General features: G+C 45.2%; 1 protein-coding gene across 5 annotated transcripts; it reads right to left on the bottom strand.

The window, feature by feature from the left end:
* Positions 1-253: 253 nt before the first annotated feature.
* Positions 254-17050, bottom strand: Skic8 (SKI8 subunit of superkiller complex). 5 transcript variants are annotated; one of them, XM_004872104.4, is made up of 12 exons: positions 16889-16919; positions 13261-13394; positions 13100-13154; positions 12216-12243; positions 10487-10592; positions 9981-10153; positions 4865-5013; positions 4587-4680; positions 3371-3464; positions 3034-3126; positions 2056-2134; positions 254-537 (listed from the first exon to the last, which is right to left on the bottom strand). In XM_004872104.4, the coding sequence occupies exons 3-12, from the start codon at positions 13109-13111 to the stop codon at positions 448-450; spliced, it is 918 nt and encodes a 305-aa protein (XP_004872161.1). In that variant the 5' UTR covers positions 13112-13154; positions 13261-13394; positions 16889-16919; the 3' UTR covers positions 254-447. The 5 variants fall into 5 exon arrangements, with proteins under 5 accessions (XP_004872161.1, XP_012923715.1, XP_021105723.1 ...); XM_013068261.3 differs by having other exon boundaries at positions 13295-13394; XM_021250064.2 differs by having other exon boundaries at positions 13261-13389; positions 16889-16908.
* Positions 17051-17261: the final 211 nt, after the last annotated feature.

The following is a 17261-nucleotide window of genomic DNA, read 5'->3' as shown; positions in this document are numbered from 1 at the left end:
ACAGAAGGATCCCCAGGTGGATAGGACCGGAGGCTGAATCCGCCCAGTCAGACACCCTGTTTCCTTCAGGACTCCGTTCTTCAGGATGACACGGATGCTCACTGTGTACCCAGCTACAGGAGTCGGTCCCGGGAGAGGGGCCGCAAAGGTCAGTAAGCACCCAGCTGCTCCTCTCTCCCATTAAATAATGCCAGCTCCTCTCACAGTTCTCCAGCAGCAGGTAAACCAAGAAAGAAGTGTGTCCACCAACAGGGGCGTTGCATCAAGAGTGCTTTATTAAAGTATGAATAGCACTTCCATTAAATCAGAAAAATTTTTATACTATATCTACAAAATGAGTCTCTGCTATAATGTGTGCTCAGTTTCTTACTTTAAATGCACATAAAGGTAAGGAATGTCCCGGCAATCTGTACATCTCCACAGTGTTAGCCTTACAGATGCTGATGTCTAAATTGGACAGTCATAGATGTGAATTTCCTGGTCATCTCCAACAGACACAATTTTCGAGCCATTTCCATTGTATTTTACTCCCCAGACCTGTAAATTTAAAAAGTTCTATTCATGTTTTACTCTTTCTGAAGACTGTTTACAAAATGAACATCTTCATTTACTTCTCGTATTCTGAATTCAGAAAAATACTTGAGTTCAGAGTGTTCCTACACTTCCTGAATCAGAGAGGACGGTCGCTTCTCTTTAACCAGGCACATTCCTTTTGCTGCTATTTAGTTGTTTATCCTCCCCCCTACCAGAACATCTTAATTTTTACACTACCCAGGATAAACTACAACTCTTACAAAGATTCAGGATCCAGAGGATGACCGTGGAATCTACAAAGGAACAGCATATATGGTGCCAGGAGGAGACCCACATGCCCAAGGTCACTGCCTACAAGAAAAACTGGCTGCTGCTCCTCCCACCCCATGCACACTGCCCTGGTCAGGACCTTCCATTGTTATTAGAAGCCTGGGACCCAGGCACCATGGACATCACTGATTTTGTGTGCTATGCACTGGATGAACACTTCCTGTTTCCTTCCCAGGCAGAGGTGATGTGCCAGGTTCCGACCAACAGGACTGCCTTTCTGATCTGAGGCAGTTCTAGGGTGTCAGGTTATCACTCTGGCTGTGAGATGGGCCTTAGCATGGTGACTGGGCCACATGATAGGCTCACTCCCTCTTCAAACCAACCTCTTCCTCTGCAAGAGCAGCACACGGACCCCCACACAAGGCCACAAAGCACCAGGACTTACTCCCTCAAGTCAGCACTGGACTGTCAATATCAAGAAAACCCCCCAGGACTTTATGGGTTACAATGTAAGAGTGAATCAGCATGAGCAATTAGCTAACTTCATTCCAAAAGAAATCTATAAGCATCTGGAAACATTCAGAGTATGTTAAAAGCCAACTTTATGCTGCAGTGGAGTTTTATTTGTATGCTGACTAGTTCCTAGACCCTGATCCTCACAGTGGTGGGTCAGCAGCCAGCTGTCCCCTTGGGGCATGTGACAGGTGCAATATCAGGTCTATAGCAGACCTGCTGGGTCAGAACTGCAGTTTAGTTAGGGGGCCCCAGGGGACCCACGTCCCACATGCACATTAAGACCAAGCACCACACAAGAACACCAGCAACACTTCACACCTTGGCAAAAGAGGCTCCTTTCAAAGGTGCAAATGAAATCCAAACAACTTGTAACAATTTCCTTCTACTATATTAAAGAACAATCTCATCTCTTCTTTGGACAGTTCTAAAAACAGCAAATGATGACTATGAGCAAAGGCAGCTGCTGACCAGGAGGGCCTTTCCTGAGCTGGTCCTGGCCTGGAGGGGCCCAGAAAACCCCTGCAAAGAGGCTGTGCTTGTCTCACACTATCACACAGGCAGGGGTACATCTGTGGTACTAGGTGACAGCAGGTCCCTGCCTCAGCTAGATGGACATTAGCAGCACCAGTCCCAATCCAGGGGTCTACCGCTTTCCCTTTGAGGGGAGGAAAATAAAGCTGTTCCAGGACACGATGCTGCAATCTAAAGACAAAGACACTTAAATTTATTCCATACCTGATCCTGGTGATCAAAGAAGGTATGAACACAAGTCCTTGTTCCAACGTCCCACACTTTTACACTTTTGTCAGATGAACTACATCAAAAAATGAACATCAGTATCAGAAAGTGGTTCCAGACAGGTTTGAAACTGAGTATGACCCCCAAACCTCACACTCCTCCATCATCAGAGGCCCCTCAGCCGGTGCAGGGCAGGGTCAGAAGCTTGGTGGTCCTCTCAGGCCAGCTGCCCTCCTGAGACTCCACCTCTAGGTGCTGTTGTCAGGAGGCCCTGGCCTATTTACCACTCTGGATGCCAAGGAGGCTGATGAAGCTTCACACAAAGGCTCTGGGGAGCCTCCAGACCACTGGGCAGAACCCTCTTACTGTCCACCCATGGGTCCAGCCATATTGGCCACCACAGGCCTGAACACACTTGGGTGGATAAACACAACAGTTTTTTTTTGAACTGAGGATTGAACTCATTGAGCTCCATTCTAAGCACTTTTTATTACTTTTATTTTGTTGCCCAGGCTGAGCTGGAACTTGTGATCCCTCTGCCTCTGCCTTCCAGAGTACTGGGATTATAGGTGTGCGTGACCACACCCAGCTCAGAATCACATATTGTTTGCTTTTTGGTACCAGGGACCGAACTCCGGATCTTGCACTTGACAGGCAGGTGGTAGAACCAGTGAGCTAAATCCTCGGCCCAGAATCACATATTTTAAACTACTGTTGAAAAACAGGCGTACCTCAGAATAGCTGTGGGTAGAAGCCTAGATTTACAAGAAAAACCTGAGTTTAACTGTTCAAAAGATTTCATCTTTGTTCCAGCTAAGGCTATCTTCATTATTTACATAAATAAAAACTAAGAACTGCAGAAAATGAAGGCAACATGAAATTTAAAGGGGTCAGTCTTCAAATTTTAAGACAACTCATTCTGGAAGACATCTTCATCTTCTGAGGATTTTAGAAACCACACGGAATCCCACGTACCTGGAGACGAAGTGCGTGTCATCAGGACAGAAGGCGACATTCAGCACCCAGGAGGCGTGGCCGCTCAGCGTGCCGGCCAGGTTGGCATGCTGTCTGCAAGGGGTCAGGGCACACGCAATGAGGATGTTAACTTGTGCATCCCTCCCACAGCCCAGAGGATTAAAAGGCAAGGGCACCAGGTGGGGGATGACTGAGGGGACCAGGGTGACTGACAGAACCCGAACACAGGTCCCTACTGAGAGGGACAGGAGGGTGCAGCACGCCCCTTGTTACTAAGACTCTTAGGAACAAAGGGACAGAGCAACCATTGGTGTTAAGTGCAATGCCTTCTACTCACACATCGTAGATCTTGATGTAGCCATCGTCTGACGCAGTGACGAGGAGCTGAGAGTCCGGGGAAAAGGTCAAGGAGCGGATGGGCATGGCATGGCCTGGAATTCACAAAGGCCCTGTTAATCCTCTCAAACCACTGCTGCTTCATGTGGCTTCCCACCGCTATGTCCCTTTGAATGATCATGCATCACTGAGCTGGAACTGCCCTGCTGCTTCTGTCACAAAAGAAAAATATTAGCTGGGTGGTGTGGCACACACCTGTAGTCCAGCACTCTGAGAGGCCAAGGCAGGAGGACTGAAAGCTCTAGCCCAGCCTGGGCAACTCAGTAACTTAGTGAAATGAAAAAATAAAAAGAGGATGGGGATCTGTCTCAGTGTGAAGGTCCTGGGCTCAATCCTTTGTACTGAAGAGGAAAGAAAAGGAAGGTACTGAGTGGGCTCTTCTTCCTCATGTTCTAGAAACATCCACCTAACCCCAGGCTGTCCTCCTGTAGCCATTTCTCCTTGGCCCCTCTCCCTGAGGAGTTGGGCCTCAACCTTACATTGTTTTTAAAAACTTCTCTGCTACAGATATGGCCAAACATAGAAATAAGCATTGTAAAGTTGGACAAATAGCATGTTATTTCCTTTGTTGCAGGGAAAGAATAAACTGAGGCGGTAATATGTTCACTTGGCTAGAATTCAAAATAACACAAAACAATGTGTAATAAAGTCACCCTCCCGGGCTGGGGATTTGGCTCAGTGGTTCCACTGCCTGCCTCGCAAGCGCAAGATCCCGAGTTCGATTCCCGGTACAGAAAAAAAAGTCACCCTCCCACACACCCTGCTCTTTGGCTACCCAGTCCTGCTCCCCAGGGCCACCAATGTGATTGTTATCAAGTTATTAACAAAGAAGAGCTGTCTCCCAGTCAAAGCTTTTCAAAACCAAATATAACAAACCAGACATAAACATGGCTAAGGTACATTAACACATAAATAAAAAGCAAGTTAACTCACCAAAACAAGCAACTAACCCTGTCACAAGAACTAATATGTAGTTAAAACTAGTGACAAGCCTAAAACTGGTGACAAGCCTAAAACTTGGCTTTTTCAGTTTTACAACTGAGATTAAAAGATTTTGTTAATCTAATGTTTACCTGTCATTTAACAGCATATTAAGAAAGTATAACTTCCTCTGTAATCTGATAACCCAGCTGGCACAAAATCAGGAGGAGCTATACCTTCCAGCGTATGCAGAAGTTTCCCTGTTGCAATATCAAAAATATTGATGATCCCATCTATGGCTCCGCTGGCCAGATACTTCCCGTCAGGACTCTGTTGAGAGAACGGAAGATGAGTCCTCTGGGACTCCTGGTGTAACTCTATCCCTGCTGAACACAGCTCAGCCTCCTTGAGCTCCAGGTCTAACTGGCTGGAGGCTACCGAGGCATGGACAATGACACACTGCAAGAGTAAATGTGAGGATCCAGAAAGACAAGAGAATGCTGTGTTTCCTTACATAGGCAATACTGAGAATGAACTTTCCTCTTGTGTCCAGAGAATATTCTTTTTTTCCACTTTCCACACCAAAAATGTTCACTTTCCCCACATGAGTTCCTGTGGCCAGATACTGAGAATCTGGTGAAAAGGCCAAAGTCCACGCATCCACTGGAAGGAAAGAAAGGAAAAAATAGTGAGAAAAGATTTGATCCTAGTTTTAAAAACTGAAGTTTAACCAAATGATACATGGTTTTTTTTTTTGCTTTGGTTTGTTTTTTTGTTTTTTGGCACTGAGGATCGAACTCGAGACCTTGTACTTGAGAGGCAGGCCTGGAACCACTGAGCTAAATCCCTGGCCAAATGATACATGTTTTGAAATGAAAGAAACCATCCTGTTTGAAGGAGACCACCTTAAGATGGTGTTGAGCAGGGGCTGGGGATTTAGCTCAGTGGCACTGTGCCTGCCTCACAAATGCAAGTTCCTGGGTTCGATCCCTGGTACCAGGAAAAAAAAATGGTGCTGAGCAGGCTCTGATTATTTTCAGAGCTTCTAGTGAGCAAAGACCCTGAACCTCTGGACTTGCTGGTATTTTACTGAGCACAAAGCAGCTGGGGGCAGGGTATGGTCAGGTATGTGGGGTGATGATCAGAGGTGCTGATGTGAGTGAGGCCTAGCTAGAGCAGAACAAAGCATTCTTGCAAGAAGTAAATCTTAGGTTAATGGGAACTTGTTCTTTCCCTTAGATTAATATTAACTTTTTATAGAGGATGAGCAAGAGTCACGGGGTCTTCAGCTGCAGATGCTATCGGCTAAAACAAGCACCACAATGTCATTGACCTGGGTTAGTCTCAGCCATGGCCAGTGGCACGTAGAGTTCTTTCTGCATGCCAGCTGCCACAATTAAGGTGGGCACTTAAGCCTCAGACCAGCTCTGAATTATAAGTATAAGCCAACTGAATTAAGCCTATTGAATATAATCAAAGCCTGCTCAACACCATCTTAAAGTGGTCTCCTTCACTGTTTCTGAGAATTACGTTGTAAAAACATTGCTTCCTTACCACATTTAGTCTAAGGGTTTCTTCAAGTGTTAATAAAAATAGGACAACACCAAGGGCTAGCAAGGCTGTGGAGAGACCAGGGTCCCCACACACTGGTGGGAATGTAAAGTGGGACATCTACTGTGAAAACCAGGCTGAAAACAAACGCTTACCACAGTATCCAGCAATTCCACTCCCAGGCAGCTAAGAGTAATGAAACACTGAAGAAAACTGAAATGTGTCCACACAGAGACACGTGCACCCATGCTCACAGCAGCTGTGTCCACTCACCTACCAGTGAATGGATAAAATGTGGTACCTGCTCACAACGGGACGCTTCTTGGCATTAAAAAGGAATAAATCTATGCCATAACATAGATGAACCTCAAAAACATACTAAAGAAACAATGAAGATATATAGGACAATACAATTCCATTTATATGCATTTTTTTCAAAAATGCAAAATGATACAGAAAGCAAGCAGCTCACTGCCGCCTATGGCCGAGGGGAGCACAGAGGCCGACTATGTGGGCACAGAGGGTCCCATACCACGCTGGGTTGATGGTGCACACCTGCAGAAACCTGCTCGGCGAGCAAACCACATACTTCAGATGGTGATTTTCATGGTGTAATTAGAGAGGTGAGATTTCACCTAAATTTAAAGCTATATATGAAGAGGTACCAAAAATAATCTTGTATAAAACTACATTTGGCAAAATAGTTACCACAAATCAATAGGGCAGGAACCCATTAGTTCTGAAGTGACATCACACATCTGAGTTACCATGGAGAGTTCAATCTGAGTATCCCCGACACTCTTCAACTACATGCCAAGGTCTGGGGAGCACCTACCTCCATCTGGACCATGAGGTATGAGGTATGAGGGACCTGTGCCTTACTGAGGCCCCCTGAAGTGCTTGAGGGTGGGCACAAGAACAATACTACCCACACTGCCACCTGGGCCACGTTCCCAAGCCCAGTCTTACATGGGACCCCCATCCCACCCCCACATCTTGCCCCATCCTGTCCCTTGTCCAGGAACTCTGGGGTATTTTTTTTTTTTTGGTATGGGGGATCGAACTCAGGACCTTGTGCTTGTGAGGCAGGTGGCAACACCACTGAGCTAAATCTGTGACCCTGGGGTATTTTTAATATACAAGTCTCTTGGAATTTTCACACACACACATATCCAAAGCAATACGAAATCATTTAACTCAATCACTTTACTTATGAAATGATTTTTAAAACAAAATTTACTTCAAAAGTGTTCAATTAACCAACAAGACCTTTAAAAGCTTTATTATAATCAATCTCTCAAATAGATGCTTTAGACATGTCTTTGCTCCTACATGATAGAGGTGTTTATTCTGACAGGATGATGTTCTCTTCCCCTGCCCATACCCACAGGGCAGCTCAGTTCCCAGAAAAGGCCTGCAAGATCTCTGTCAACAAGCCTTTGCCTACCCCTGTAGAACATGAGACAGTCAGGCCCATTTAGGATTATGTCTTCTTATTCCACTGCAATTAGCTGTTTACAGAAATGATGGCTAGTAGAAAACCTACTTTCTAGTCCTCAAAGCTTAATAAAATATTTCTTCTAAATTATTTTTATATTTCCCTATTAAGTGTTTTACAATGAAGAACTTTTACTACCAAATAGCTTTATGCTCAAAACTGGAGGTACAATTTTTTTAAAAGATAACCTTTTATTTTTTAATTTTTGTTTTGGTACCGGGGATGGAACTCAGGACCTTGTGCTTGCGAGGCAGGCGGCAGAACCACTGAGTTAAATCCCCAGCCCCCGGAGGTACAATTTTTATCCCTCAACTCAACCCTGCACGCTAAGATTTAACATTTGCAAAATAAATGTTCACTTCAGTCTCCAAGTCCCACAGCCTCCCTGAAGGTGGGCACTGTGGGCGCCTGACACTGAGGGTCTCTGTGGTCTTTGCTCTTCCTCAGTGTCAGCTACTAGAAGCCACAGCCGGGGTAAGGACCAACGCAGAGCACAGCTTGGCTTTTTCCTGCTTCCTCCCTTTCATCCTCAGGACAGGGATTTTGTCTGCTGTTTTCCTGTTCCTTCTGTGGTGGTTCATACTCTCCAAGCATATTTTCAAGTGAGGTATAACTGTCTGTTTTCCCTCTATTCCTTGGAGGACTAGCCTCATCAAGGAGCTGAATTTTCCCATGAATTCAGCTGCTCTTTGCCCATCAACAGCAATGGCTGCTTTTATTATTCAAACAAATAACTCAGTTGTTTACTGACTCAGGTCTAGTTTTATGCAGATTCTAACCTCTCTATTCTAAGATCTTCTTCCTTGACACTCTTGCCCCCTGGAGAATACAGGCTTCATCTGTCACAGCAGGCCAGCAGGAAACAGATGCCATCTTTTGCCTGGAAACAATGCAACACTCATATCCTCAGCTATGATGAGTGCAACAAGTGTCAGCTCCTGGGAAGGCACAAGTACCCAAGAAGAAACAGCAGCAACGGATTTGCCCCGTCCTCCTTTATTAAGATGCTCCTTGTATTCAGAGTCCTAACAGCCTCTGAGGGGTGGCTGGGACCCTGCTGTCTGTGAGTCATACGAGCTGGGCAAGGGCACATGGATGGCTGCCTTGCAAGCCAGAGTGTAGGGGTAGCCTTTTCCAAACACATATCCCAGCTTACACTCTCAGAACTGAGGTTCAGTGGGTCCAAAACAGCGCCTGGGCAAAGCTCCAGTGGTGAGAATCAGAGGCAAGGACTGCTGCTTCCAAGGGCACCTGCCCGTTTCCAGACTGCCCACCCTCCTTGCAAAGTCAGGAACAGCGTTCTTTCCGACACCACAGTGGCGACTGAGTGTAACTGGTAGAGGCAAATCCACTGGGGAATCAGTCACTACACTACCCAAGCAGCCCTTCCATGATCTACCCATGAAGGGCACTTGAGCCCTTGGGGCAAAACAGGCTCTGCTGGTGAGCACCAGGCTAAGGGGTCCTGAGTTTTGTGCTGCTTATTCCCCATTAACTCAGCCTACTACAAGTGTTCATTTCCATTGCCTTGGATGATGCTTTAAGGCAGAGGGACAAGATCACACTGTTCTAAATAAAAGACAGATAACAGGAAACAGGGAAGATAGATCTTTTGGAAATGGGAAGGAAACCAAAGAGATGGGAGGGAAAGGGGATAGAAAAAGAATTAAGATGTATTATGTCCATGTACCAACTCCTCAAGATGAACATGATCATTATGCACTGTAAATATGTACTGATAAAAAAAAGATAATGTTGTCCTATGGTACTTTAAAAAAATTTATGAATTTGTTGCTTTAAAAGTTTTACATCTCTCACATACTAGGAACCAGGCACTTAAATAGCAATTAGCAGAGATCCCCACCACACAGCTCTATGAAGACACAATGCTCTATGTGCTGAGCTTCCAAGGCAGTGAATGAATCAACTGAGAATACAGTGAATAGAGAACCACCAGACCACCCAAATGCAGGTATACAACCCTACACTGACAATTCTTTTTTTTTTTTTGGTACTGGGGATCAAACTCGGGACCTTGCGCTTTCGAGGCAGGCGCCAGAACCACTGAGCTAAATTTGCAGCCCAGCACTGGCAATTCTGAAACCCTCCAAGCTCTGAAAATTATTAGTGTTTTTATTTTTGCTTTTTGGCAGTACTAGGGATTGAACACTGGGCCTTCGCATTGAGCTGTAGGTTCCCAAGCCATTATTATTTTTTTACTTTGAGACATCATTTCATTAGGTTATCCAGGCTGGGCTCAAACTTGCCATCCTTCTGCCTCAGGCTCCCAGAATACTGGGAAAACTATTAGTTTTTTCTTAAGCTTAGAACCAAAATTAATCTGGCAGCAAGAGCAGAACAGAATTAATTAATGTAAGACTATTGCTAGTCTTTATTTATCTTAGTACAAATGCTCATGTTTAGTGCAGTATCAGAGTCTGACTACACTGAAGGCATAGGTAATGTACAGTTCCTACACCCACGTCTGTCCTCTCCATCTGAAAAACTCTGAACAATAAACATATATATCTCTAAGGGCTTTGAAAAGGGACTGTGAACCTCTATGACAGAAAACTCTTACCAGGTCCTGCATCTATAGACTTTATCTGTTTGCCATTTTCCAAGTCCCACAGACGAATGTGGGCATCCAGAGAGCTGGAGGCAGCAATGGGCAGGGTGTGGCTGATATCCACAGACACCACCCCCAGCTGGTGTCCTTCCAGGCTCCACTGCAGGTCCAGCCTCTCATCACACCTGCATGGCGGACAGAGAAATGAATGGCTTCACGTACAAGACAGTGACCCAGGCATTGAACTCCTAGGTCCCTATAACTGTATATTACCAGTGGTCTCTGAAATGCAGAATCAGAGAACAGGTTTTAACCTTGGGTTGTTTTTTTTTTTTTAAAATAAATAGGGTTAAATAAATAAATAAGAAAAAATACTAACAAGAAGAGAGCAAATGTAAGCCACTGTTTCACATTATCATACAGCTACTGCTTTCTCTTCTAGAAAAACATTGATACTTCTCTGATTGCAACCTGGGAGCCCAATTTTCTAAGCTCTGTGTTAGAGGAGGGGTGCTCACCATTTCCAGACCTTCACTAGGTCGTCCAGGGATCCTGTGACCACCGTTTCAGAGTTTTCTTTCTTGTTTGTCCCCCAGGCAACTGACCAAATAGCATCATCATGGGCTAGAAGGGAAAGTTACATTTAAAAAGTTCCTGGGCATGCAATGTCTACATTTAGTGTGATAAAAAGCTGAAATATTGCCCAACGATTCTGAGGTACCACCAACTTCTATCTGCTTATAAGCTTCACAGGCATTTTCCCTTTTATTGCAATCGTGGGGCACATATGGGGAGCAGAGGTTCTGAAGAAGCCACCTGCCCTAAAACACAAGTTAACCAGGTAGAGTGGCAGAATCAGAAACTCAAAGCCCAACATCCTTTCTGCCAGCATGCTGCCCAGCATTCAGCAGTAAGGAACAGCTATCCATTGGCTAAATAAGGAAAAACTACAGTAACCTGCTCCTATAAGACCTAAACTCAATATGAGATGAATCTTGAAGATCTTTGGAAACCAGCAGGCAGTTCAACTGTCAAGAGTACAGGTCTAAAAAATACCCAAGCTGGCTTTTACTACAAATATTATTATGCTTAATAAGCCAGATAATTATGTTAGTCCTCTCATGAATGCTGTCTCAATCACAACAGTCCTATGACAGAGGTACTACTGAGCCCATGCTCACTTTATACACAAGGAATTAGAGGCTTAGAGAAGCCTAGGAGCTCACCCAAAATCACAAAGCTTACAAGGGGCAGAGCTAGGATTTAAACCTAATCTCTATTAGGTGAAGTCCACCTCAAATCCAAGCCTGCAAGCTGCATATTTGGTAGGCCATGTAGTTGGGTCTGCAGACCCAACCTGTGTGGGTTTATAAACGTGACAAGTGCACACAGAAGCATGACCATGCCAGGGCCATCACTCCAAAACATGAATACAAGAGCAATGAACTTAACCACTGAGTCATACACAGAATCATGGCTTCCTTTATGATCCCACCTGACCCAGGCTGAGGCATTAGCCTCATAGAAAGGAGATGGTGGATGCTGTACTGCTCACCTATACTAGTTAGGTAAGAAGAATGCTTTGGCTTAAACTTCAGACTACATAAACATCATCCATTTAGAGTGAAAGAGCTTGGTTAGGCATCCTACAAATTCACCAGGCTTCCTAAATACACCAAGGCTGTGAAGAAATGAGACCTGAGTAACCCACCCCTGCACAAATGCCTCTCCCTTCAGGTGTAAGATCTGTGTCCCTGCAGTCACCAGCCCACACTGGACTCCAGGCTCCCTTCTGCTCCCAGGCCCACCAGGGACACTGACACACAGCCTTATCCCTCCCCACACACTCAGGGGCCTTGAAAGAAACTCACCTCACCTGTACTGAGAGGTAAGGACCTCTGTGGTGTCCTGAGCTCAGGGCCATGTGTGAGTCCATCTGTCCTGCTGAGCTGGCATTAACATAGCCCTGAAGCAAAAAGCTTTCCCCACCCTCCTGGCACCGGGGGAGCTCAGTTATAGCTCTCAGCCTGGAGCTCTCATTTATCACTTGACTCCTGCTTTTTCCTTTCAGTCGACTACCCAGTTTTTTGTTTTTAACTGTGTGTGTTTTCAGCTGCCTCTGCCAACTGTTCTGCAAAGTGAGGGCACCTAGGACCTGCACGTCAGGTTTGTGTGACGTCTCAAAGAAACCAGGAAGCAGCTTTTCATACAATGGCATGGATTTGCTTGAACAGGCAGATACCTTACCTTGCTCTTGTTTGAAGAGAATACTGTACTGAAAAAGAACAGAAGCCACAATAAACCAGCACTTACATGTTAGCCACCCTGCATCACTCCTGGAATTCCCGAGGGGACTGTAGTCTTTGCTAGCCATTCCCTTTGCTGCTGCCCAAACATCCTGACAGCTCTCATTCCTGCTCGAGCCAGACTCGTACAATCACATCAGAAATTAATTCTGAAAGACTGATGTTCCCCCCCTACTACTACCATCCCCCATGCCACAGGAGACCAAGAGATTATGCTTTCCTTTTCTGCTCTGATCCCTCAGGAGTATAGTCTGCAGCTTAATTTTTGCAGTTGTACAAGACCACAGAGCCTGCATAACTTGTTTTTTTATTTGTTTTTTGGTACCAGGGATCAAACTGGAGACCTGTGCTCATGAGGCAGGCAGTGGAACCACTGAGCTAAATCCCCAGCCCTGCATAACTTGTTACTTTTGTCCCTAATTTTGTTTTATTTATTTATTTTTTTGGTACCAGGGATCAAACTCAGGACCTTGAGCTTGTGAGGCAGGCAGCTGCACCACTGAGCTAAATCCCCAGCCCGTCCCTAATTTTATTTTAAAGCTGTTTTTCCTGTTCCTGATCTTTGTTTTTGTGTGCAAATTCTTTTAAATTTCCTCAGTCCCTCTCTACACTGTGGTGAAGGCTAAATAAACAAATCCTGCTGTCAGTCTGCATTTTACTGGTGCCACCAAATCCTGTGATGACTAGGTACCCAGGGTCACCCAGCTCTTTAGGAAGAGGTCAAGAATTCAATGCTAGCTTCTTGACTACATACCCAGACAATCTACTGGGGATGAACTTCCCAAAGAGACCACCTGACGTTCTTCCCCTCAATACACGCCTTACCTGGTTGGTCATGTCCTCACACAAGATGAAGGGCTAATGGCTAGACAGCTCTGCTCTGTGGAAACAACACCAGAGTTTCAGTATGGTGTCATCAGGGAAGAGGGGGACTACAGAAGGTCCTCTTCCTGGGGTGAGCCTTTGTTAAGGAGGTGTTCTGACACCTTTCTGCCAGTCCCTGGGATCCCTTCACAGGACCTGCCAAGCGGTGGGGTCTTCTTTCTCCCAGGGACTCAACACTGCCCCCATCAGGTGGATTCTTCTCCCCAACTCTTGCCAGTCTCTGTCCCTTGCTGCTCTTTAGAGACAAAACCAGATTTTAGATATTCCTCATCAAGCAAACTTGAGGGAGTCCAAAAATACCAAAGTTCTTACAGTTCATGGAGAGGTCTCAACCAAAACTGCTTTGAGGGCCTACACATAAGGAGCTAGGGGGAGATAAGACTCCCAAAACATATTAAAGTCTTCAAGGACCTAGCTTAAACATAAATCTAACTTACTTTAAGAATGAATAGATTTCAATTTCATAGGCTATACTAAGGGTTCTGTGTGTGTGTGTGTGTGTGTGTGTGTGTAAGTACTAGGTTGAACCCAAGACCTTTGCACCAAGCTGCCTCCCCATTCCACCTTTTTTTTTTTTTTTTAAATTTTGAGACAAGGTTTTGCTAAGTTGCCCAGGCTGGGCTCAGACTTGATAGTCTTCTGCCTTGGCCTCTCAGAGTGCTGGGATTACAGGCATGCAATACCACACCTGGCTATGTTCTTAATATGTTTTGTCCAAAGACCCCTCTAGCAGCCTTGAAAAGGCTGTACACCCTTTCGCTGGATGTTTTTAAGAAGGGAGGCCTGAGGGTATAGTTCATTGGTAGAGCACTTGCCTAGCATGTATCAGGCCCTGGGTTCAAACCCCAGCACCACACACACACACACACACAAAGGAAGGAAAGTAACCAAATACAGTGAGTTCTCACTGTTCATGATAGTATGTTCTATAAAGTCTCCACAAACACTAAATTAGCTAATAGTAAAACACTGCTCTTCAAGGAAACCCAGGGTTAGTTCTTAGACTCTCTGGGCACAATATTTTTGTCAATTGATCTACATATATATATATATATTTTTGTTGTTGTTGTTGTTGTTGTTTTCTTTGAGATAGGGTCTCACCATGTAGTTCAGACTAGCTTTGAATTCACTATGTAGCCTAGGCTGGCCTCCAACTTGCATCGCTCCTCCTGCCTCTGCCTCCCGAGTGCTAGGATTACAGGTGTGGGCAACCATGCCTGGCCAACTGATCAATATATAATCATGTGGTTCTGTTTCGAAGCACCTTACTGAATGCACATTATATATACATATATACAATATACACGTCAAATGAGAAGCCAAGATTGTTGGCGAAGAGGACAAGCCTGTGCTTCACTGCACGGAGGGCTGGTGCTCAAGCAGAGGTTGTGTGTCGTTTGTTTCAGCAGAATTGCCTCAAACTCTTTCCTGTCTCTACTCTGGCAAGACCCTGTTCTTGGGTCACAAAAGAATAAAACACCGGCCACTTGATTAAGATCTCCATTGGCAAGGATTACTTAGAAAGCATTTGTTTGTTTGATTTTTCTGTTGTTCTCAGAAAACCTTTGGTAGCCTTTTTGGGTTTGTAGATTTAAAGTAAGTAACATGAACTTGGATGTCTTAGCTGTATGGTCTCTTGAGCTGTCTGTGGATAAAACTGAATGGTCCACAAACTTGGGTGAGAAGAATCACACCCTTTTGTTCCTTAATCTTTGACTGAAATTTAGCATTTTATTCCATTATGAATTTAGGCAACAAACCACAGTAATAAGTGTTATTTTGTTATGAATAGAAATTGCAAATAGTTTCTTATCACAGTGTTAAGTTCATCTCACTTTGAAATTATGGTAGTTATTAGACTTGCTGTTAGATCCTGTTTTGTAATGTGTTAATAAAGCATGTAGGTTACACCATCACAAATTTAGGATCTGTATTTTGATAAAATTGTATTTTAACATAGTCTCTTCTCAGTATTAGTGGATTCTTCTTGCTAAAATTAATTTGTAACATCAAAGACAATACCTGCAAAACTTTTGTAGTCTTTGGATGCCATATATGCAAGGTGGTGAAAAATTTGAGTGATGTGGAGTTCTCAGCTGTCACTCTGCCTTTTTGTTTCCGCTCTTATGCTGTAAACAAGTGCTCTGTTTGCAGTGTTTGGTGTCATGCTTTTTGCATTTTTGGGCCTTTTTGATGGAGATTCCATGTTTAAGATAACCCCCAAGCACAGAGCTGCAGTGTTGTCCAGTGTTCCAGATTGCAAGCAGGTTGTGATGTGTCTTAGGGATAAAATGTTAGGCGTGAATTCAAAACAAATGAATTACAGTACTAATGTATATTATTCAATAAGCTGCCTTTAAGCAGAGCCACAAAACATGATTATATATTGATCAATTAACAAAAATATTATGCCCAGAAAGTCTAAGAATGAATCCTGGGTTTTCTTGAGGAGCAATGTTTTATTATTGCCTAATTTAGTGTTTGTGGAGACTTTATAGAACATACTACCATGAATAGTGAGAACTCACTGTATCTGGTTACCTTCCTTTTTTCTTTTTGGTGAGGCTGGGGTTTGAACCCAGGGCCTGGTACATGCTAGGCAAGTGCTGTACCAATAAGCTATACCCTCAGGCCTCCCTTCTTAAAAACATCCAGTGAAAGGGTATACAGCCTTTTCAAGGCTGCTAGAGGGGTCTTTGCACAAATTATGTTAAGAACATTTGACAACAGAGAGAAACAATAACAAAGAAGGTAAGAAGGCTTTCTTGAAGCCAACTTCCAAAAAGGCAGCCTCCCTAAGATTGGGTTTGATCATATCAACGAGTGCAGGGTTAAGAATGTACTATGAATCAGATTAGAAGCCATTCTACATAATTTTGGAAAAAAATCATTTCATAATTAAAGTATGACTATAGCTGTCTAAGCTCAATGTCACTTTGCCAGAGAGCTGGCTATAGCATACGGAAACATAACTCCACTTTTACCTATGGTCACAGCTGAGACCTCAATGGTCCCATGATGCTGTGATACTCAAGAGCAAGATTACATCAGCTAAAGACATCCTGGTTCCATGAGAACCGAGTAGTAAGAGAAAGGTTTCACCTGGGGAGGGACAAATTCCTTATCAGTTTAACTCATCCCACCTATTATTGTAAGAATGCGCTCCTTACAGCCTTCAACATAAGATCATAGGTCGATGATCAGCATAAGAGCCACATCAACATAGGATTACCGCCGCCCCCTAAGTCACCTGATGCTCCCTCCAATTATTGGGTACCAAATAAATACCACACACCTGCCTCTGTTAAAGTTCTCAAATACATCAGTAACCTGCGATACTACGTGGTGCTTAAAGAGAGCCTAGTCTTTGCTTGTTGGTGTTCAGTGCCAGGGAGCTCGCTATGAGCGGGGTGCAATACGGGAACCTTTGGGTAAAATACTCCTTCCGTCTCCAGAAGGGACTCCCCTGCAGAGAAGCCAGCCCCACCCTCGAGGCTGCACAGTGAGTCCCCAGGATGCAAAATCAGGCGACCTCCTGGCCTTCCCGGCCCCAGGCCGCACACCGCGGGTGGCCAGGGTACACCGAGATGGAACCCATTCTCCTGCCCCACATCCCTGAACAAACCTCTCTCAGGCACCCTCTGGTCAACCCCGCCCAACTACCCTCCGGTTCCGCCCATCAGCTGCCCCCACGATCACCATCCCCAACCTCCGTGAGGACCCACTCACCGCAGCCCTACCCGGCGACACTCCCGACGTCAAGCCGGCGCGACAGCGGCGCACAAAGATGAACCACCTCTGGGCAGGAGCAGAGGAGGGGCGGGGAGAGGCCCCACCTTGCTCCTTCAGAGGCCACGCCCCACTTCTGCTCTCAGAGGCTTGACAGCCGGGAACCCGCCTCCCCTCCCCCCAGCAACGGCGCGCAGGGAGGAGCTAACGCAGGCCAGGAGGGGTGGGGCGGGGAGAGGCTAAACTCGGCTCCTTGGGCCGGGGGTCTGGCTGTTGGGACCCGCTCCCTCGCAGTTTGGTGAGGGCTTCCTGAGTTCTGTCGCTCTTCAGACTACACACCACAGCCTGTCGGGGTGTCGAGTGTCACTTTGGT

Source organism: Heterocephalus glaber, unplaced genomic scaffold (genome assembly GCF_053883595.1).
Source record: "Heterocephalus glaber isolate CG9 unplaced genomic scaffold, H.glaber_assembly_v1.0 deba00001140, whole genome shotgun sequence".
In the NCBI taxonomy this organism is placed as follows: Eukaryota; Metazoa; Chordata; class Mammalia; order Rodentia; family Bathyergidae; genus Heterocephalus; species Heterocephalus glaber.
This window is presented reverse-complemented; position numbering and strand designations above follow the sequence as displayed.